Here is a 23070-nt window from a genome sequence, read left to right on the forward strand (position 1 = left end):
CCTGTTCGGTGTGTGCGAGGGGGTGTGTATGTGTGTTTACTGTCCCAGTTAGACAGAACAGGACTTGGAAGAAAAGGTGCTGCTTCCCTTACTTTGATGAAGCAAGAGGTGAAAGGGAATATGATGAATGTGGGGGAATCTGAAACGTGCAGCTTGTTAGGAGCAGATAGCTAAAGGACCATCTCGGGAAATGCACTCAGAGTTAGATGGGAAGATGAATGTCCATCCTAATTACACAGATTAAACAGCTAACTGAAACTATAATGGAACCCAAGAAAGCACAGAAATCTGGAATTATATTTATGTTACAAACTCTAGTTTTAATTTGTCCTTTATTGTACAATTCCATGCATAATAGCAAACATGGAACAGGTTTTAATTTCTCAAGTTAAATGAGTTTTTTCTAAGAATTTATAATAATTCATCTGCAAAATATGACTTTTTTGCATGCAAAAAATGCTCTCAAAATGTCTCATTACACTCCCAGAACTGAGTTATTATTACTTCTTTGCTATTTATCTCTTTCATTGGGATTTATCTTCGTAACTTTGCATCTATATTTTTATTTGCACCTTAAATTTTATTAAAGCGTCCACATATGTTTGTGGAAGTAGGGCTGCTACTAATGATTATTTCTTTCAAATCTATTGATTTATTTTTTTTAGTTAAACTATAAATTGTTCGATAAAATGTCAACATATATTGAAATACACCCATTACAAAGTCCAAAGGGAGGCGGTGTTGGCCTGTTTTCTGTTGGACAGGTAGGTGCCAGTGGTTATCGTAGTTATTTTGCTACAATGGTAGCTTGCAGTGTACGTGCAAAGCGACAACCTCTGGGTCTGAAAAATTAAGCCAAGGTGGAAGTGCCAAAAACTGCAGTTCCTCAAATGGCCATTTGAGGTTGGTTCCAAAAGTGAGTCAATCCCCATAGACCCCCATATTGAAATTCCAAACTTTACAGCTGAAATGAACATTTTTATTGTTTGGTACAAAAAAGCAGGTTTGGTCTCTCTAGCTTATTACCCCTAACTGCATGGGGCGAATTTTTATGTAACTCACTCGTTTAAATCATATTAAGGCTTAAAGTTCTGCATAATTATGGCCCCGGCCGCTTTGAGTGGCAGCTTGCTGCTTGATTTCTGCAACCAGGCTTCATCTGGCCCGCCTCAGCTCCACCCATGCTCTACCTCTCAGCTCATTTTTGAATAGTCTGGAGTTTGGTGGAGTCAGGCACTGCCAAGATGGCGACAGCCGGACCCGCTGTCACTGAGCTTCACCATGGCTCTACTACTGGCTCTATGGTGTGTGCGAGCCGTGCAGGAGGGGAAAGGTTTGAAAGTTGTGTTTACAAAGAGGAAACGACAGTTCCTGCATAGCATACCTTTAACAAACCCCATTTCCCATAAACCCCAGAGCTTTGCAGGCTGTCACAGCTTGACGAAAGAGGCAGTCCTCGGGCTAGTGGAAGAGTTGTGGTTAGTTCAGACATGTTGGTTATAACAGCAGGGCAGAGAGGACTGAGCAGTGTAGAAGGCTTTTTCTTACTTAAACAATCAATCATCAATCTTTTTCTATTTTTCTATTGATCTGCAATTAATCAACTAGGCCTAGCTCTAGTCCAAAAATATATATATACCAACAACTCTGAAGTTCACTATTTAGTATTGATTTTAATTATTAGGAATTATTTCTTTGTTTTAGAAATAAAAATAAGCACACAAATGACAATTTTTCATTTTACAAGGGGTTATGATCTGCACTGTTTTTCAGCCCTGAGCAGTTGCCAGGCAACCAGCGAGGCTCCCAGGCAAAGAACAATCAGGTATACAACCCCAAGTAAAACAGCAAACTGTCAAACTTCCGTTTCTGCACAGATGAAACAAATGTGATATAGTATGTTAATTAGTGAGCCTCAGAGGTGCTGCCCGGAGGGGGGATTTTTTTAGCAGACAAAGCCAGGCTAGCTGTTTCTCCATTTCCAGTCTTTATGCTAAGCTAAGCTAACCAGCCACTGGCTGCAGAAGTATATCTAGCGAGACATTAGATGTCATTTAACTCTTCACCAGAAAGTGAAGCATATTTCTCAGAGTGTTGAACTACTCCTGTCAGATCTCCTTCCTAACACAGCATGCATTGCTTTTAGCTTGTCCTAATTAGACATTGATCTGCTCTCATGGATTTGGGCGATTTGAGGCTGGCATACTAAACAGTATGGGAGTGGGGGTATTGGAAAGCAAGCAACAGCGTTGTTGTCTGCAGGCAGATGGGAGCAAAAACCAACACACAAATACACTCCGGGCTCACTTGGGTAATATTTTATTTACTCGTTAATCTTCAAAACTATTTTTCATAATAAATTTCCACTTTATGTTCATCAAAGAACCGTAACAATAAAAATAAAAGTAAATACTGTAGAAAAATTGTACATATAGAAAATAAACATGGTTAATGAACACCTAGATGTAGAATCCCATTGGTTGAGACACCTCCTTTGTTTCAGATGGCAACACAACAGAGATAGAGGGAAAAGAAAGGGACAGACACGGAGGGCAGATAGGGAAACATACTAAACAAGGGGTAAACAAGAGAAGGGAGGAAAAGGAGGTCAGAAAGGCCAGTTAAGGATGGCGAGAATAAGGGAATATGATAAGTTAATTTTGACATTATACTTTGAAATCTCACACACAGTCCTTTTCATGTCCTTTCTTGCCCTGGTCATTTTGCATGCATCTGACTGGTTGGTTACATTGCTTGGAAGAACGAGAGGGGCTTGTTCATGTCACGGCACTGCTCGTGTTGATATATCATGGCGCTACAATTCTTCAGCTGTAGAGGGCTCAGACACCGCAAAAGTCCATGAACCGATAATTCTGTTGTAGCCCATCGGAAACCAATCTGTCTGTGCTGTGTTGGTCACGCCGTGAGTATTGATAAATCAGTCAACCAATAGCATGAAGACAAAAGGACGCAAAGAGAAAGAGAGAAAAGGGAGAGCCAATGAAATCAAAGCAACTCAAGTTGTCATATAGCCAATGGCATCATGAACTGGACTTTTCTATCTATTAGCAACACATGGTAACATTTACTTTGTTCTGTTTTTGATTCTTTTCCTCGGCTGGTTTTTGCTATAAAAGGTGGTTGGTTAGAGCAGGTATAGTGGGTGTGGCCTATAAGACATCAGGCTAGAAAACAGGACGTGGCCTGTGGTGGGCGCACACATCCAGGCGTTGCACTGGAGTTACATTGCAACCCGCAACACCCCCCTCCTCCTCCTCCTTCCCCCACAAACAAACAAACCTACCACCTCTGGACTGCGTGGGACACGCCACCACTTCACAGCATAGCTCGGAGACTCAGGCATGCAGCACACTCGAGATGGTCACACTTTGTCGGAATGAGGATTTGAACCGAGAGTCGACTCAGAGATTAAATCACTGTTGAATCCCACAGACTGAAAACCATTTTAAGTGCGTATTTAGGAATACTTCAAGCCAAGGTGGTAAGTTTATGATGGTGGTGCGTCACGGTGTAACCTCTGGAGTTTCAACGCGGTATAAATCACACGGAGTAAGATAATTCACGTGCAATAAGACCCCCCCCCCTTCCCCAAAGAGTCTATACTGCCCAAATGTTCTTCATATTCATCATTATCATTGCCATAACAATTATCATAATGGTCTTTGTCATTTTCACCATTGTCTTCTTGTATAGTCTTCTGTCTTATGAAGATATGGTGGGTCTTTAGCAATTGCAGGTATGTGTATGTCTGCATGTATAGATTGTTAATATTTCAGTGTGTGTGCATGTGTGCTGCATGTGTGTGTGTGTGTGTGTATGTGTGTGTATGTGACACTGCAGTCATGCATGACTGGTGTCTGTAGGTAGCATCTAAAGTCTCAAGTATCCTGTCCAGGAAAATATCTCTCAGTTTTCCGCTGATCCCACCTTTGTGATTTGCAAGGTGCCGTAAAACATCAGCTCTGCAGCGCAACAACCAAAGCTCATCCATTATATTAACGGCACCAGCCCTGCCTCTGCCTATTCACTCGTAATTCACCGTCTCTATGGCTACACCCGGAGTTTCTGTCCTGCTGCTCGGGGTTAGACTCGGACCGTCGCTGTGCATGTTTCTTCGGCGTCCTCAGTGCTTCGTCAAGTCCCGTCTGCTAACAGGGAGGAAGGCCAAGAAGCTTGGAAGAGACACTTAGTGCTTTTCTTGGTGCTTTTACATCATCTTTGTTCTGGTGCTCTGCCCTCTTGTTCAACACAGTCTGCCATGTACTTCACTTAAAGTCTTCCTTGACCTCTCTGAGTCAAACAGGAGAGGTCCTACTGTGGCAGGGGAGTGACTGGTCTTTTTTTTTTTTATCTTGCTGGCCCCGAAATGGGTCTTAACTGGGAGTTGAACTGGTGTGTCTTTAAATCATTTGGAATGGTGTTTATGTTCATAAAACAAGCCTCTCTCAGAGGCTCTGCTCATTGGTAAATACTGTACAATTAGGGTCCATGCCCTTGGGCCAGTCTGTATGTGTGTATGTGTGTTTGTGCTTAAATGTATGTGTGTGTGTGTGTGTGTGTGTGTGCTTGAATGACTTTATGTTTGTGCTTGCCAGCATGTGTGCAGGTGTGATTATTGGAGAGTAAACATTAACATCAGCATGTCTATGTCAGTGTGTATGTGTGTATTTATTTTTTTTTAAGATATTTATCTATTTATGTACATATACCGTTATATATAAAGGTGTATGCGTATATGTCTGTGTGTCGAACGTCTTCCGCCTCAGACGTAGTACTCCTTGTCTTTGTTCTTCTTGTTCTTGGAGATCTTGGCGATGCCCAGCGGCTTGTCCTTGGTGCTGCCGTTGGGCTGTGTGGCCGAGTTGCTGATGTAGTTGCGGCTCTCGTCCACGTGGTAGGAGCCCTCGTCGCGGTTGCGGTACTTGTACATGGCGTAGAGGAGGATGAGGATGCAGAGGGCTGCGGCCGCCACGATGCCCACAACCATGCCCGTGGTGCTGCTGCTCTCCCGCACCACCTCAGACGGACCAGGGAACACCTTCACCTCTGGCAGGGGAGGACGGGCTGAAAGGGGAGAGGGGAGGCATGGGATGTTATATTACAGTTTACTGCATACATTATTAATTTGTATTGCATGTCAAGGCGATGGGTGGAGAGCTGGAGCAAGAAGATACGATGCATCATCACGATGAATTATTTGACATGCATTCTGCATAATTCTACAAGCTGGCAAGGGAAGGCTGCAGCTCAGAGCCAAAGCTGTTTCCATATTATCACATAATGTGTAAACAGATTACATTACACCGTGTTGAGAGGAGGGCCAGTGCACAGGTGCACATTCTATCAATTTTTATTACATACATTTGGCACTTTATGACATACACAGGCAGCGAAGGCTGCAGGATGGTGATATATGACACCATATGAAAAGATACTAAATAATTTGCATGTGAATTCTCTGGGATGGATGGAGATGAGGTGAGGGTGAGGAGAGAAGAAAAAGAAAGGAAAGAAACGTTAAAAGGGAGGATAAATAGCAAGGGAAGGGAAGGTGAGGGGAGGGGGCGAAAGCAAAGTAAGGGATGGAGACGGAGATTGGAGAGTGGATGGAGAGTGTTAGGTAATGCCTGGAGGCAGAAAGTGGAATGAAAAATTCAGTGTAGCGAGCCACAAAGCTCGGACAAAGGAAAAAAGCGAGCGACGCCGAGTGTGGAGGACGCGTTAAAAAAAGATCAACAAGGCAGCGTGATGTGTGTATTTATAGGGGGTATCTCACCTGAACTGGGGTCACAGGGGTCAATGTCTTCATCATCGCTGGGACACTCAGCCGACGCTACCAGCAGGTCGTCTGCCGACTATGGAGAGAGGACCCAGAGCAACACGATCACACATATATAGGCACAAACTCACTATCCACATCGTGTCCAAGAAAACACCCGTCATGTTTATTTTCTACATGTGTGAGCACACAGCACCAATCCGTCGCCCACCCGTCCTCCAGTCTGCCTGGAACGCTCGCCTGTTACGGCCCCCAGCGGTGGCAGGTGGCCAAAACTGGATTACCGAGGAGAGAAGAAGAAAGGAGGAGGGAGGAGAGAAACACTGAATCCTGCTTAAAACCACAAGGGGACAGCCAGTTATCATCTCCTACTCTCTTGACCCTCCCCCTCTTATTTTCTCCTCTGGCCTCTCTATTTTCCACACCTCCTCTGTTCTGTTCTCTCCATCTGATATCGGCTGGCGCTCGTTTGCGTTGGTGAGTGCGGCGTGAAGCTAAAGCGAGGAACAAAACCACCGCCCCCCCTCCCAGTTTTCATTAAATATCCCAGCAAAACAGTTGATGGTTCATTTAAATCTCCTGCATTTAACACCTCGCCATAAGCACCAGTCAATAACCCACTTGCATTCAACCTCTAACCTACATCAGCCAACTAATATCTCAAACAAATGCTCTTTCTCCGTGACTCGCTCCCTCTCAATGGAAAAGGAGCCCTCTTTCCACTCCATCCCTGCTCCTCTTGTTGCCATGGCAACTCTAAGTTCAGGCTGTTAAAAATGATGGGGAAATAAAAAAAGGAAAGGAGTGTGCACCCTCAATGGGGACCTGAGCATTGATTTGCCATTCCAGCCAGAGTGTGAGGAGAAGGGGGGAAAGGAGCGAACGACGGTTGGATAAAGGGAATTTGAGGAGAAGGCAAATTGGAAGAAAGAGAGAGAATAGAAGACGGGATAGGAGGAGGAGGACTTCAAAGTGCTGCGGTCTTTACTTAACACTGTGCTAATGTGCTCCGCATATTCATGAACTACTGTTAAACATCGCCCGCCTTAGCGCTTCGGCATGGGAGATATGAATGTGTGTGTGTGTGTGTGTGTGTGTGTTTTAACCACACTGGGCGCTCAGTGCCAGCGCTAAATTAAAATTGGATTGTGATGCATTGCAGTAGATGTTAGTAACCCACAGAAGAAAGGAGAGAGCAGCAGAGCTATAAAAGAGAAGAGCTCTAGAGGCAGATTACAACCAGACCAGAACAGATTCTGAACCAAATCAAAGCACTAAGTGGTCGATGATGACTTAGCTGAAACCTACAGGCAGAATTTCAAAGAAATTCATTAAGCCTTTTCCGTGTCCTTGGATTCTCTATTTTCTTGCCTCCTTGTCTTTGTACGGACGTATATTACATAAGGTCAGAAAAGCAACCACTTAGTTTATTCATCTGAAAGAGCCCACACTGGCCTTGTACGGTGTGGTCTTGGTCCTGACAAGTCTACTGTGGTTTGGTTTGGCCTGAAACATGCATTAGGTTATTGATGCTTGACTCTGTCTCTTTCCTCCACTGCCTTTCCAATCATTTCTGCCCACTGGGCTGTCAAATGCTGCTAGGGTGAGCTTAGCCTCTGGAATCCAGCCAGTCAATAAACCACGGTGCCTTTGCCAGGATCCAAATAGCACAAGAACCAATCAGCCAGTGGGAAACACATCACCCTGACTGTCACCGATCAATGCCGAGCCACCGTGCTTGATTATTGATCCGAAGACACCTACGTTCCCTCCACGGGAACCTGTTTTAAATCTTGATTTCAGCCAAAACAGAAGCAGACGAGTAAATTTACCAAGGCCCCTCCTCTGATCTGTGACATCTCCCTGTCAGCTGACCACCTCATTCAACTGGGAAGGTGTCAATGGGGCTATTGATCCACCTATCACATGGGACACAGTGAACACCAGGAAAACTAGAGGCATGCCAAACACAACTTAAATCACATCAATGAGCCACAGAAGTGTAAGGAATATGTACTGAAAGGATGTGCACCCAAAAAAAACCTCCGCCCCTCTAACCACCCTCCTTCTGTCCCTCCCTCTTTGTCCCCATCTTTTCATGGTCTATCAATAGAGCATGCTGACATAATGAACACAGATGCACAAGGATAACAGTTGGTAAAAAGAGATAAAGGAGGGAAGAGAAAGGAGGTGAGAGAGCATGAAGAGAAGAACATCTGCATGCTGAAAGAGCAAAATCTCTACCTGAGCAGCCGAACAGTGCCAACGACCGTCCATGCCTCCCTGACTGCCTAGTTCACACATAGTAGCTGCACTCTGTCCTCACACACTCTTGCAGAAGATTCAACAGCTTGTCTGCTACTTTCACAACTGGAAATCAGCCACACATGTACATACACAAGCTCTATAACAGCCAAACATGCTCCATTGCTCTGTTTCTATTTAGACACATCTACACAAGCACACGAGCGCACACCAAATCAGGCTGAAGTTGGCAGGCTGATGAATAGATCCTGACGAGAGAGGAGAGAAGCTAGCTCCACTACTGCAGATGGTGAGATAGACTCATACACCGCCTGCATTAACAGCCTATCACTGGAGCTCAACCACAGAGAGGGAGGGAGGGAGGGAGGGAGGAGAGGAGGGGGAGAGTGACGGGTAAATATGGAAAGATATGGAGGGAGAGAGAGCAAAGGAGAGTGAGAAGAAAGGAAAAGAGAAAAGTGAGCAAGGAGGGGAGGGAGAAAGTATCTCCAGAAGATGGATGGCAAGCGGAGGAATGGCAAAGAGGGAGAAAAAGATGTGAAAGATGTGGAGAGAACGAAGAAGATAGCAAGGAAAAAGCAGACAGGGAGGGAGGATGGGAGGGAATGAGAGAGATGTTCAGAGGGCTTGTGGAAGTGTCTGGGTCAGCTGATTCCTGAGAGCCAATCGGGCGCCGCTCTGAGCCTCAGGTTCCTTCTATCAGTCTTCCCATCAAACACAGGTACACCTGAACACACACACACACACATACACACACACACACACACACACACACACAGACAGACAGACACCAAACATCAAAACCAAACTCAAGCTCTGTGACTCAGAGCAGCCTCTAGCATAAACACACACACTCTCACACACTCTCTCCCTCTCTTCTCCTCACTGGTGCTCGGCTGTCATGCATTATTAATCCCTTCCACTTTTCAACATGCAAAAAAAAAACAACAAAAAAACAAAAAACCCAATTCAATAAACTGTGGACTTCAGGAGGAGACATAACACATTCTTACTACACAGAGTGCAGACGGTAGGAGTAAACCCGTGGGGCGACTTAGGCAGATCCACTTCAACACGCACACAAACTCGGGCGTGTGTGTGAAATCGATAAATTGCTCGGAGCCGAAGAACCTTTGGAAGACGTCTCTCGCTGCCCCTCCTCTGATGCAATGTGCTGCAACTCAGGCCTATTGTTCTCAATCCACCTGAGTGTTTGTGTGTGTGTGTGAGTGCATTCGGTGTTCATCTCTACATTGTATGCGCTGGTTGAGGCCAGGCTGGTTGCCAGGCAACACTGGGCAGCCTCAATGGAGAAGCTGTAGATTCTTCTTAAACAAGACAAACACACACAGTTTGGGGGCCAGCAGGAGTGATTTGACTTGCACAAACCGGCAAACACACACGCACGCACCGCAGCATGTTGAGCATATAGTGGGTCTGACCTAGTTCTCATACACTGATATTGACTCCAGTGCTGCAGCCCAGATTTAGCACTGACATCAGCATATCATAAGAGCAGGAATAATTGGTTTAAAACACATAAACAGGGAGGGACTGAGAGTGTGAAAACAAGCCCCTGTGACAACGCTGTCACTCCGCAGCGCTATCCATCCAGCTCTCATATCCATTATTGATGCCTGAGGCTTAGCTCACAGCTCTCTGCGTTCTATTATTTATGTCTGAAACAGCTGGCGGTTTATACACAGAGGAACTATTCTCTATGGGAGTCTGGATGGGAGAGAGCAAGCAAGCAGCGGGTAGTGGGGCTCACTATCTCCATGGCAACTTGTATCATTGGGAGGAGAAAAAAAAATAAAAAAGATCTTTCTCAGTGCGGCAGGCAGGCACAGTTTTATAACACAGAAGAACTGCAGCACACACAGACGCCCACAAAGAGCCTGACAACATCTCTCAGTAGTGATCTGAACAATAGAGCAAGAGAGTCTGTGGTGAACCTGCTGATAATGTATCCTCTGACATTAGCATCGACTCTGCTGTTGCATCCACTATAAATACGCCTCAATAACACTTATGTGTTTCTATTGTAGAGTCCCATTTGCATCAGTTTACAAGACGCATATTATGGAAAAGCTATTAGGGCCTCCATTAACACAAAAATGTCTCCCCCTATAATTTAGCGGGTAGGGACCACTTAGTCAAGAATTTGCCACTAATCCCTTTATGTGAATGTGCTGTAGCAGAAAAATTACCCGGGCATGCAAGCTTTCAATTGATGAAATGTTTTTCGTTTCTTTTCCTTAAGGACATATGTTTTGCATGTTCTGACGGAGGAAATAGTATTAATCACTCATCAGAAAGAGGAAAGGTTAAATTCATTTTATAGCAGTATGTTTTCACGTGATATTTGCTGTGTCAGATGTCTGGTGTCAGACATCTTCAGCGACTGAAGCATTATCTCGTTACTCTCCTCCCAAGAGCAGAAACTGATATTAGACTTTTAAATCAAGGTTTAAAACTTTGATGTCTCAGCATCCTAAGACAATGATCACGTAATCTCAACGGCCACAGTTCGAGTCTGACTGGGGACTTCAAGGCTAAAATGCCTGAAAAAAATAAATAAAAACAGCTTCTATGTCCTCCTCTGCCTTTGAACAAATCTTCTGCATTCATTATTATCCACTCTGTGCTTTGAACTACCTTCAACTCATCTTTTTTAAATCCCGCTAAAACATTTTTCTCCGTAATCCTGATTTATGTTTCAATGTCTTCTCTGTTTTAATGTCTTGTGTGAAACAGTTTGAACTGCCTTTGTGTACGAAACGCGCGACATAAATGAACTCGCCTTGCCTTGAGTGGAGTTTAAGACAATCCCACTCCTCCTGACATAGCGTGCTACCCTCCGGTCCTTGATTAGCTGGCTGCGTGCTTGCTAATCCTCTTACTGATTCCAAAAAGAAATGTATCAAAGCAAATTAACACTTTTTAATTACCCATTGTCACACCAAAGGATGATGGCAGCGGGGTGATAGGACATACATGTACAAGATATCTCAGGAATTACGTACAAGTAAATCTTTGTCCGACCACACGCAGCAGGGATTTAGTGAGTTTCCCATAAAAACTCAAAGCTGACTGTGCTCTGACCTGCGGCGTGGCGCCCTGTTTCCTGTTGGTGGCCGTGGTGGTCGTGATGTCACTAATGGAGGGGGCGGAGTCAGAGCGGTTGCCTCCAGCTGCGGCGCTGGACTGCGGGGTGATGGAGGAGGACGGCATGTCGCCCACCAGTCGCGCGCTGCCCTCCACTCTGATGTGCGGGTGCCCCTCCGCCGCCATGTTGAGGATGCGGAGGCCGTTGTAGTAGAGGCCAGACAGCTGACCCTGGAACATACCTGCACCTCGCTCACCTCCACCCACACGCACCGTCGTCTGGCTGTTGAAGATGGTCAGCTGGCGACCTACATGGACACACACACACGCAAACACGCACCAAACCCGCAGAGGCACGCCAGGAAGGAAGGCGGACGGACACACGCAAATACAATCACACACACATACATACCGGTGGTCACATACGTGCGTACATACACACACAAGAGTGTTTGAGTGTTACACAATTCACCACCCCCAAGCCATGGTGAGAGGATGGGACAGATTAAGCATGGCAGAGCAAATCGAAGCCGTGGAGAACCGTGGAGAGGGCTGAGACTGAGAGAGATAAGAGCGAGAACGGAAAGCAGAGAGGAAGAGGAGGGGAGAGGGGGGTGAAGAGACTGAGAAGTCGAGGAGGAGGAGGAGGATGAAGAGGCAAAGAACAGAAGGAGGAGGAATAGGCAGCAGATGAGAGGAGTCAGAGGGCCCTGAGAAGACGGGGCTGACAGATGGTTGCTGTGGTGATGGCTGTGCGGCACGACATTGTATTTGAAGGAGCAACAGACAGGCAGACAGAGAGACAGAGATCTAGAGAACTGTTGTAACAGCCCTATGAAGCATGCACAGGTTATAAGCTCTAGCACTGCTCACTGTTAAAGGGACTAGAGGCTAATTTAAGGAGCTCTGCTGAAGTTTAGGAGGAAAACTTTTACATTTTTTCAAAACAAGCATTGCTCTATTAGTCATTTCAAATTTACATAATTCTTACATGTCACAATACTTTGCATGTATTTTAATTTGATTACAAAATCGTTTTTCAACATAAAATCTTTAGTAAATGCTTTATTGTTTACAATTTGATAATAAACAAAATTATTTACCAGTCTTAATAAAGCATCTTTTATCAGTACTTCTTTTCTATTTTCTGATTTATTCACATTTAAATCTCTCCATCGTCCCTTTAACCTGATATTATCAGATACACACTAACAAGATACGTTCACAGGCACTACAGTTTACACAGTATTACACACTACAGCTGCCCAACTTTTAAATACTTAGTTATGGATTTAGATTTTTAGATGTTAGTTGATGGTGCACAATAAAGTAAATTCAACTGTCTTCAAATTGTATTTTTTAAGCTCAAAGTTTTAAGGAATTTTAATCAGGGTTTTTACCTTTGTCGAGTAGCCAATCGTCAACTACTCGACCGAGCCGATAGGGGATTCGCTGTCTGGCGATGGCCAGGCGCTCGTTATCAATGTTGCCTTTAATTTAGAGATGAAAACACAGTAGTAATTACGCACATCCAAACGTGGTACAGGAGCTGGATACAAAAAGAACAGCAATGAAAAGAAAGTAATGGTCTGCTCATTGTTAGCATGTCACTGCATTAAGGTAAGCTTGATGTGCTAAGAGAAGAGGAGCTGAATTCACTATGTTTCCAGTGAGCGGACTCTTACTCTCTGTTCATTGGGTTTAATTTAAAGAGACATTTCAGGGGTTAACATCTGCAAGAGCACAGGGAAATAATGTTACAGCTGCCACATACTGACTGTATGACTGACTGAGTTTAGAGTTACATACAGGAAGAACCCTCACACACACCTCACAACAACTAGCATTTAGCATTTTATCTATCAGCTGTCTAAAGGCTGGACCTCATTGTGTTAAAGACTGCTACCTAAGATTACCACTTTAAATATAAAAACCAACAAATATATAAAAACAAAGACTATGTTCAACAAAATACACTTTTACACTTTTTCTTTTTCTTATTTTTTCTCTCTAGTTAAACATTTAACTCCAAATAAGACATGATTTTAAATTATTGTTTGTCCAAAAATGCACCAACTGTTATTATTTTCTTTTATGGTGAGAAAAACAACTGACACCTGAATTGAATATTTTCATAAATTACCTTTAACACTATTTAACAGGCCTAACATGACATAGCTGGCTAGTATACAAGCTATTGTAATAACTATCTCATTTTATGGTTTAAAAAGTCATGTTTCATATCAGATCACACATATTTCATTTCCAACACAATAACATAAAACAAAGCTGCAATTATATTTCTCAACCTCAGTGTTTGAATATAAACATTGATAGGAACACTGATGTGATTCATCAATCAGGAGGTGGGTTGATTTGGACTAGTAGATAGCTCTGTCCCAGGACAGGCAGTGCTGTGGTAGGTCAGTGGGTGGGGCCTATGTGGGCGGGGCAGGGCCTACCTGAGGGATAACGCTCTATAACCGGCAGGTCGTCCAGTTGGAGGGTTGCATTGCCTCCGCTGCGGGTGAACCGTATTATGTGGTACTTCCCATCGTTGACAAACTTGGAGCTCTCCTCGATGTTGATGTCATCAGTGCCAACATTAAACACTACCCTAATGTTGCCTTTGTCCTGAGGGGGAGGAGAAATAAATGCTTCAAGAGGAAAGTAACTGTCAGGTAAGGATAGTGTTTCTGTCATGTTTTTAAGGTCCTAGTTTATTGCGCTTGATGCCCAATAATTTGCATTCCCATGCGACTCCTTGTGTTAAAAGGGAACGCCACAGATTTTACACATCAAAGTCTGTTTACGGGTCTTGGGCTGCATGCATGAAAACAAGCTGTGTAAAGCCGTTTGTGGCTCCGGAGGGAGCTGCACAAATTCTGCCAAATTGCTTTAAGTGATGTCACATCGGTTGGGGCTCAAGGTTGACAGTTTGAACGAGAAAAAAATCTGGGGTTGTGGAGTTAGAAAGATGTGAGCTTTTCAGACCTCTGCAGCCTGCTTCTCATGCTCGAGGCTACATTAGCCACTATGACTGTAATACGCCTGAATCTGGACTGAACTGTCTGAGAGACTTGTTGAGTTCATTTTTTGGGGTAATTTAGGAAACAGATTTGGACAAGACAGAAGAATGTTTTTAAAATACTGTCCACTGTGAGTCCAAAGGTGTGAAATGAACTTCTTCAGGTCTCTCTGGTAAAGAAGATAATGGATCTGTCCAAATACCCACGCCTGTGCTATGCGAGTGGTGAAACGCCGACTTGTGTGATGACTTTCAGGCCAGTGATTGATTAATGAGGCGCAAACACAAATACACGGCTAAATGGAGCTCAGACGCTGTGTTGGGTTTGTTTAAATTCCACCATGAACAAATAAGTAGGATCATCATCAACCTGTTTATTGACTGAGCATTAAGCTCTTTCACAGCATTTCCCTGATTTGCCATTCATACGGGCTAGAATGATATACAGTGTATGCTAACAACCACAGCAATAATGTGAATAATGTGATGAAAAAGGTCAATAACAGATAACTACAAGACATAAGGTGCCCATAAAATATGATATACAACAACTCAAGATGAGCTCTACAATATTACGAATGTAATCCGATGACAAATAAATGCACGTTCAGGAGCTGACAAAAGTAAATAAATGAAGCAAAGAAGTATTTGGGCTTACGATACATAAAAGAGACTTAACATCTTATCTGTTATTTTGACTGTTTTCTGTCGCATAACATTTTTTAAGGAAGGAATATATCTGAAGCTTCATGCAATTTACTTTGCAATTTAATATTCATTTAGTTTCATATCAGACATGAAACATTATTCTTATCAGTCTCATCAAGGAGAACAGACTTTTGAGGGACGAGCATCTGTGCAGGTTCTGCATTGATTGAACAATATTTGCACATGATTAATAATATTCATGCTGAATTCAACATGTCATAAACCTAAACTTTTTTATGTTTGCATTACTACCAACTGCTGGACTGGAGCAGTAGGACGCACTTGTCTACAGCCTGATGCCACGTGCAGTGTGGCAAATTGGACAGATCCAATGTATCTCATGAGCTCAGTGGTGAAATAAAATAAATTCAATAAATGAAGTCGGTTAGCAAATGCATTGAAGAGATTAATTCTGCAAGAAAGAAAAATATGTAACATGGCATGAAAAACCCTATTATCTTTGGCCTAGTCTTCGAATGCAGGGTGTGTGCTTACTATCTGCAGCTGAAGGTAGTCTCCCAGGCCAGAAGCGCTGTCCACCCGCAGCAGAATGGCGTGTTTCTGTTGAGTGCTGAACCCAAGGGCAAGCCGGTCTGCCCTGGTGCTGGGACGCTCATTAGGAGGCCAAGTGTAAACCACCACACCTCCATCACGGCCAAAGATGTAAGTGGTCCCAGCTGGCCCACACAGATAAAAATGTAATTGCAAGCATGTCTGTATGCCATAAACAGTGCTATCTATTATCTGAGGCTCCCTGCTGCAGATGGCACCTCTTTTTGCCAAATGTTTTAGACAAAAAGGCCATATTGGAAAATAATAATAAAACTCTAAAATGTCACAGTTGACTGGCGTTCCACTTTTGCTTGTTACACCTACACGCTAAAAAAAAATGAATAAATCAGTATTTCCTAAAGCACTTCTCAACATTACTGCAGGAGGCTGACCGCAATAACTGACTCATACCAATAACAGCACACAACAGTTTGACTCACTGCAAGGTGACTAAGTAATCATCAAGTATCTTGCTTGTAAGGCTGCTGAGGATAATTTAGTGTCAACGGCTAGAAAATGTAAAGAGGACATTATTACATGTTACAGAAAGAGATCGGGCTAGAATAATCATTGAGCAGGTAGTATTTTTGTGCCTCTTCAGAATCAACAGATGACAGTGCCCTCACGTGGTGGCTCTGATAAAATGCACACGAAAATGCTTTGATTCAGTGTTTGAAAGCAAATCATCCAAGTGCATCAGTTTTAGAGCTGCAGTTCTACACCAGGGTTAATGTTAGATGGGCGTGTTTTCTACAGTTTAGAGACACTGAGGAAATTGTGCACATAGCATCTATAAATGCATGTTTAAAACTGATGCTCAATGATCTGCACACCCACAATGATATCTACTGCATGTTCAGGGGCCACACATGCTACTACACTAGATGTATTTTTTGGATTTAAACAGAATAAGCTCGTCCTACACTCTTACTGTAGCTGCTAAATGAAAAACTGTTCTGCGATACACCTCAGTGTGAGAGATGAAATGAATGGCAAGGCTCACCATCATTGCACAGTGGCCCGGCATACGAAGTCATGCTGCAGTCACAGGTGAAGCCCTCCCACTGCTGCAAACAAACTCCCTGATTTGAGCAGGAGTCTTCTTGACATGTAGTGCTGGGACCTGCAGTGAGAGACGTGGCGGGGTTGGAGGGTGCAAACGTTAGTAGAAGATAAACACACGTTTTTTTGATTTTGTCTAGAGCCCAGTGTATTCACAACAGTATGCCAGTACAGCGGTTATTTTTAGACCATATTTCCATGACACATTTTGTATTTTGAAATGGCCGGGTAGACTGTTGTGCTGCAATGGTGTTGTGATTAGTAGTATTAGTAGAAAAAAGTTGTGAGGCTACGATATTGTGGATAGGCTCCCATTCTTTAGCCACTACCAGAAGATGCTAGATTATCCATGTAAACTGACCTGAAACTAAACTGGAATTTGTTTTGCTCGGTGAAAAGAGCCAAATGTGGAGAGCATGCAGGTGGTGAGGCTAGATGAGTGGGGCAAGGACAGGAGGAGGAGGAGTTAAACATAAGAAGACAGAGTTATGTTTAAAGGCCATCATCTCAATACTCGTTCTTCAGCAGTCTGCCACCATTCTCTCCCTGCCTCGTGCCGAAACCACGCAGAAGGAGAATGTCAAAGCTCTAAACTTAGTTCTCCTTCTCTGCACTTCCAACTCGAGGCGTGGAGGAAAGGGTGTGAAATGATTCACAAATGGAGTATTGAAGTTTAGGTTGGGAGTCAGTAGGAGGGGTTAGAAAGCATGCTGCTAGGCAACCCGGGTGGTGGAGCTGTGGTCAACTCAAGTCAAGCGGTGGTGATGTCACTACTGTGATGAAGTCACTATGGTGGCTAGGAGAGGACAGGTCACCTCTGACCTTTGACTCTGGATCACTAGGATCCACACAACACTAGACACCACTGGGTAGTTTCAACACACGCGTACATACACGCACGCACGCACGCACGCACACCCGCTCTCACACACGCACCACATTTTCCCACCCTCACACACGTTTCTCACATGCTCACACAAAGCGATATACCTTGCAAGTCAGCTTTCATCAATGTAACTTTTGTCAGCCAAACAAAAAAGCAAACAAGCAAATTAAGTTAGATGTTAGTCAATGCACGCAGATGCCTGTGAGCTGCTGAAAGAGTGGAACACAGAGAGAAAACACAATGTGCAGAAAGACTGAGGAGGGGATGAGAAGAAAGAGAGTAAAATTTACATCTAGTAGACCAAAAGCTGGGTTAGTGGGTTATCCTAACAAGAGAGAGCATGAATTAAATGAAAACTGAAAGAAAAAGCAGTAGGGACACGGGACCAGGACACATCTACTGGTGTGTCTGTGTGTTTGCACCTCACCTTCACAGCCTCTCTCCACTTGTCCCATGGTTGCTAAGGCATCAGCCAAAAGGTCAGGAAGCCGGCCGTTTAGATCAACTGTTGCTAGGCAACCCTGGAATCCCTCGCGGGAGTGGACCAGCTTAGGCAGGTCTCGGTACATCTCTTTGGAGACGCCCCCGATGTACAGGTCACCTGACGAGGAGCAGCACAGTGAATGGCAGCTTCATGAACCAATTACGAAGCCAGACTGTATCAGTGTCAGGGCTGCCAATCACTTTCATTATTGATTGGTCTAGCCATTTTTTTTCCAATTAATTGATTGGGGGGGTTTTTTGTTTTGGTTTACAAAAGAAATAACAAAAAAAGTCTTCAAATTGGTTGTTTCATCTAACCGACAGCTGATATAAAGAGAAAAGATGCACATTTTCTCCTTTTTAAAGCAGGAATCAGTGAATATTTGGCCTTTTTATGGCACAGATATATTTGAAACAATCGATTCATTTTCTGATCAACTGACGGGATAGTTTGACATTTTGGGAGATACACATATTTGCTTCCTCACTGAGAGTTAGATTAGATTAGATTAGAAAATTGACACTACTCTCATGTCTGTAAGACAAATATTTAGCTACTGCAAGTGGAAAGTTAGCTTAGCTGAACACAAAGACTGGAAACAGCTGGCCCGGCTCTGCCCGAAGCCAACAAAATCCGCCTACCAGCTCCTCTAAAGTTCTCCGGCCAGGAAACTGTCTGGCACATAACCTCCCATAAAACTGCAAATAGCCATTTTTACACTTTGGTTTTCCTATGGATTAAACAAAACAACATATAACACATTAGTTTGTGAGCTTTAGAGGTGCCGGTAGCTTCATATCTAACATGAAAGTGGTAAATCAATCATTAAACTTGATCAAATAGACCAAAATGTTGAACTTTCCCTTTAACTGAATTGAGGTATCACTGCTTGCATTGTTGTGCATACCCTTTAGGTCGAGGTTCTTGGCACCCATGGTGGTCTGCGTGGTGACTTTGGTGTCAATCTTGACTGTGTGGAGATTGTTAGTGTCTCGGGATATGTGCACATTGTGCCAGTGGTTGTCATTTAGGGGGCTGTTAGAGTTGCCTTTGATCAGGTGTGCTCCATTGCCCAGATCAGAGATGTAGTGTAGGTAGCTAGAGAGGGAACAAGGAAAGGAGAGATGAAGGCTTCAAAAAATTGTAGAGAGAAAAGTAAAATTAAGTGTATTCGTGATGAAGAACAACACGGGGTCATACACTTCAGGGCATTACAATCTGTCTTGTAGAAACATAATTACAAAATAGAAAAAGAGCTGCTTGACTTGTGCATTTTTCATATTTGGTATTTCAGCCTCGTAGTCAAGAATTTCCCCTTTATTTTAACTGTATATCCTCAGTAAAAAAGGCAAAACTGAACATGCACATGCATTTCTGCAAACCCATATCTAAAATGCATATTAATTCATTCCCCTTTCATTCATTTACAATTCATTTTATTTCTTTGTATACATGTTATTTTAAATTAAATGTGAAGACCACTCATGTAATGTAAGTACCACACACTGTACTGTTCGCTCACCCTTTAACCAGCTCTACCACAATGAAGTCATTGCCGTCTCCCCTGTTGTAGAGAATAAGGCCATCGGGGGACGTTGTCTTGAACTGCATGAAGAGATGCATGGAGTAGTAGGCCTGCAGCGTGGGCAGTGTGACGAAACTGGAGCGCGAGCGGAAGGTGACGGGGTCAGCCACGATGCTCTTATAGCCAATAACAGCGTTGAGCTCGCAGTAGTCGATGTCGCCGTTCTTGCACAGGTCAATGTAGGGCATGCCGTTCAGGGTAAGGCCCTGAAGGTGGCCTATGAAATTGGAGGGCACGGCGGGCATGAAGCGCTTCTCCGTCACAATTCCCGTCTCCACATTGTGGAACTCCAGCTGGGTGTGATCGCCCGCCATCTGACCTGGTGGCGGGGGTAAACTTCAAAGGTGAGGGCTACGGGAAGTTAGGGTTCATGTGCAACTGTTCAATACTGAAACTAATACTAATCCTAATGCCTATTTCAGCACTTGAACTTACAGCGACAGCCTGCTAGTAATAGATGACAGACACTATTACTATCAATACTATAATGTAAGTACTGGTGTAGGGGTTCATAGCTATGATCCCTGTCATGATTCAGAGTGATTATTTTCACTTACACAGCTACAGATGTTTTCTAAAAAAAGAAATAAAGCCCTTAATGTTGGTCTTAGAGCATTAAATCCAAAACCCCAGCAATTTCTGATATGAAACATTTTCACACAATGCAAGTAGATGTCTACACACAGACTCAAGACCTGGGTAGAGTCATTTTTATAGTGCAAAGGGGTGTAAGTAATGCTCCTGTGGTTACCTTCAACAGGCTGCAGGTCGTCCACGGTGAGTTTGAGGCTCTTGCCACGTCGGACTACCCTCACGGTGTGCCACTCATTATCATTGAGGCCCGACCCCGCAAAGATGGTCTCTGGGCCTTTACCTACACATAGCCCAGAGCACCATTAACATAATGCACGGAGAGGTGGAGAGAGACAGATAGAGAGAGACAGAGGAGATACAGGTCCAGAGACAGAGACAGAAAAAGAGAAGAAGATTCCAGGCAGGTTGAATTAAAATTTTAGGACAGAAAGTGAGGAAATGGAGGGAAGTAGGAGAAGGAAAGAGGAACCACACATATCCCGGGGAGACAAACACCTCTGTGTCAACACACTCTCTGCACAGACAGACAGACAGGTCTCTCTGCAGGTATACCAGATGATGTAACATAGACAGACAGAAAGATTAACATAAATGGATGCTATGGGTGCCTAAGATGGAGACTGTGAGTCACAACAGGCCCACGCTGAGACAATCCATCTGTGGACAGATCACACCGCCATGATGACCACCTTCTACCCACACATGCACAGACAGCACATTCACACTCCCTTGACTCCCAAACTGTTACACGACCCCCCCCCCCAACGCATATAACATACATAAGCCTGTGTCTACATACAGGATCATTCTTTTTTCCATTTTGCATTACATCCACAAGACTGCAATACCGCAGCGGGCCTCTTGGTGGCACTATACACACAGTGGAATGCCACAGAGCTCTCCAAGGTGCTGATGTGCAGCAGAATGAAAGAAGCTGAGCTGTCCTCCCATGATGTCTCTCTCTCTGCCCGTCTACCAGCTCCCATCTTCACATAGTTGACTGCACACATTTGACAGACAGACTGCTCCCAAAACCTCAGTGTCCCCTTCCTCCCACTCACTACAAGCACCCCACCAACCTTGAACACAACACCCACCATCCTCCACCACACATACACACTCTCCCCTTCCTCCTCCGAGCCCTGCTGGCTTGAGGAGTCTGCTTACGGTGACCTATAGGAGGTAATGATGGGGGAGGTGAGAAGTAAACTGACCCGAACGGATTCTGCTGCAGAAAATGTCAAGCATGTCTACATCACTCATGGAGGCACGCAGGCAGGCAGGCACACACACACACACACAGATACACACATCCACCCACAGGTAAAGAGGTCGAGAAAGAGAGAGAGATGCAGGCGTGCTGACACGCAAACATAATTAACCGAATATGAGAAGTCAATCAAAGCGCATATGGCGGTGTGAAATGCATGTGTGTGTGTGTTTGCAGAGCTAAAAGAGTGTGCTGTGCGTTCGGAGAGGACACAGGGTTCCCCTGAGGAGACTCAGCTGTGCTCTGGGCATGAGCATCTCATCCTGTTACCATGGATCACTGCCTAACACTGAGTGAAGGAGAGAATATGTGTATGTATGTGTCAGTTTTTGAGTGTGCGTGTATGTGTGTGTGTGTGTTTGCATATGTAACCGAACACTCAAAGAATGAGCAGACTGATGTGAGAGCGAGGCAGTGATCTGTGTCAACCTGGGAACAGGGAGAGGCACAACTACACACCAATAAACACGCAGACAGTCACACACACACACACACACACAAGCACCTATTTTAGGTCAGTGCTAACAGTGCGCTCAGCAGCATGTGAGCCCGGTTTAATGTCGAGCCGCTAGCGACGGCCGTGGCGGTCAGCAGGCAGTCTGCGCTCTGCACTGTTCAACCAAAAGACAACGAGGCGAGACAATTCAAACAGAAAGACAAAAAGGGACTGTTTGTTGCAGCGGAAATACAAACCGAATGACGAGCTACTGGAGATTATAAGAGCAGGATAATAAAAACAAAATGACAAAAAAAGCGTTTCATATTTCATTAGCTCTAAATAACAAGTGGCTTTTCTGCTGGATAAGCCTCAATCTCTCCCATGCCGAGGCTTTTATTTGACTGCTGAGTGGACTATTTCAGTGGCGCCTGGCTGTTTAATACATTTTTTCTCCCCCCCGACCCCCCCACCTCGCTTGAATATAAGATGTATAATTTATTGTATGCACATGGTGTGCCAGAAAAGTGGCTGCCTACTGAAATGTTCATTGAGACAACCGGTCTAAAATTGGCCGACAGGCATTCGGGATAGCAACAGCGCTGTGTGGCTAGTAGGGTTTCTATGGCAACTGCAGTCGTCCATTTCACCACCTCTTTGCCGTCACAGAGCATTCGTCTCCCTCTCTCTCTCTCTCTCTCTCTCTCTCTCCCTCTCTCCCTCGCTCCCTCTGTGGTCGTGACAGAGAGAAACTCCACGTGAGGGAATTAAACTTCATCAGGGATTCAGCTCCACTCGCAGCGGCATGAACAGAAACACACACACACACACGCATAGATGAGCGATGCAAAGCATACAGAGTGCATAGGTAACGCGCGCGCAATCACACGCTGAATGAAACACTACCCAAAAAAATCCCTCATGTAACAGTTTGGAGAAACAACAAGCAGACAAAGAAAGCAACCAGACAGACGTTGGGATGAAGATGGGACAGAGAGAAGCAGAGGGATAACACGTCTTTTGTCTCCGGCATGAAGGAGAGGTAATTACCCTGCAGCTCTCAGGTGCATTCATCCACCAGCTACCTCTCTTTGCCTCCTCAGCTCGCACTTCCCAGCACACCTATTTTTACCTGAATGCCTCATGCTCAGATTATGTCCTCTTTCTTCCCCTCTGTCTCTTTTCCCTCCTCCCTTCAACCCCCACCGTCCTCTCTTCCGTCTATCCTTCTTTGCTAAAATGGCCGACCTGGAAAACCCTGGCCCTCAGCAAAAATCGCACCACTCCTGTGG

General features: G+C 44.4%; 1 protein-coding gene across 3 annotated transcripts in view; it reads right to left on the reverse strand.

Annotated features, from left to right (window-relative positions):
- Positions 1–4783: 4783 nt before the first annotated feature.
- The window catches only part of nrxn1a (neurexin 1a), a 53665-nt gene continuing 35378 nt past the window's right edge, over positions 4784–23070 (reverse strand). For all 3 annotated transcript variants that reach the window (XM_041962033.1, XM_041962032.1, XM_041962034.1), the window contains 11 exons: positions 20230–20352; positions 19416–19797; positions 18801–18991; positions 17837–18010; positions 16465–16584; positions 15405–15586; positions 13636–13807; positions 12574–12663; positions 11171–11481; positions 5798–5876; positions 4784–5085 (listed from right to left, as the gene is read on the reverse strand). In XM_041962033.1, the coding sequence (XP_041817967.1) occupies positions 4784–5085; positions 5798–5876; positions 11171–11481; positions 12574–12663; positions 13636–13807; positions 15405–15586; positions 16465–16584; positions 17837–18010; positions 18801–18991; positions 19416–19797; positions 20230–20352 (2126 nt within the window). The remainder of the gene's footprint in view (positions 5086–5797; positions 5877–11170; positions 11482–12573; positions 12664–13635; positions 13808–15404; positions 15587–16464; positions 16585–17836; positions 18011–18800; positions 18992–19415; positions 19798–20229; positions 20353–23070) is intronic.

The sequence above is a fragment of the Chelmon rostratus genome, chromosome 21 (genome assembly GCF_017976325.1).
Source record: "Chelmon rostratus isolate fCheRos1 chromosome 21, fCheRos1.pri, whole genome shotgun sequence".
NCBI classification, from domain to species: Eukaryota; Metazoa; Chordata; class Actinopteri; order Chaetodontiformes; family Chaetodontidae; genus Chelmon; species Chelmon rostratus.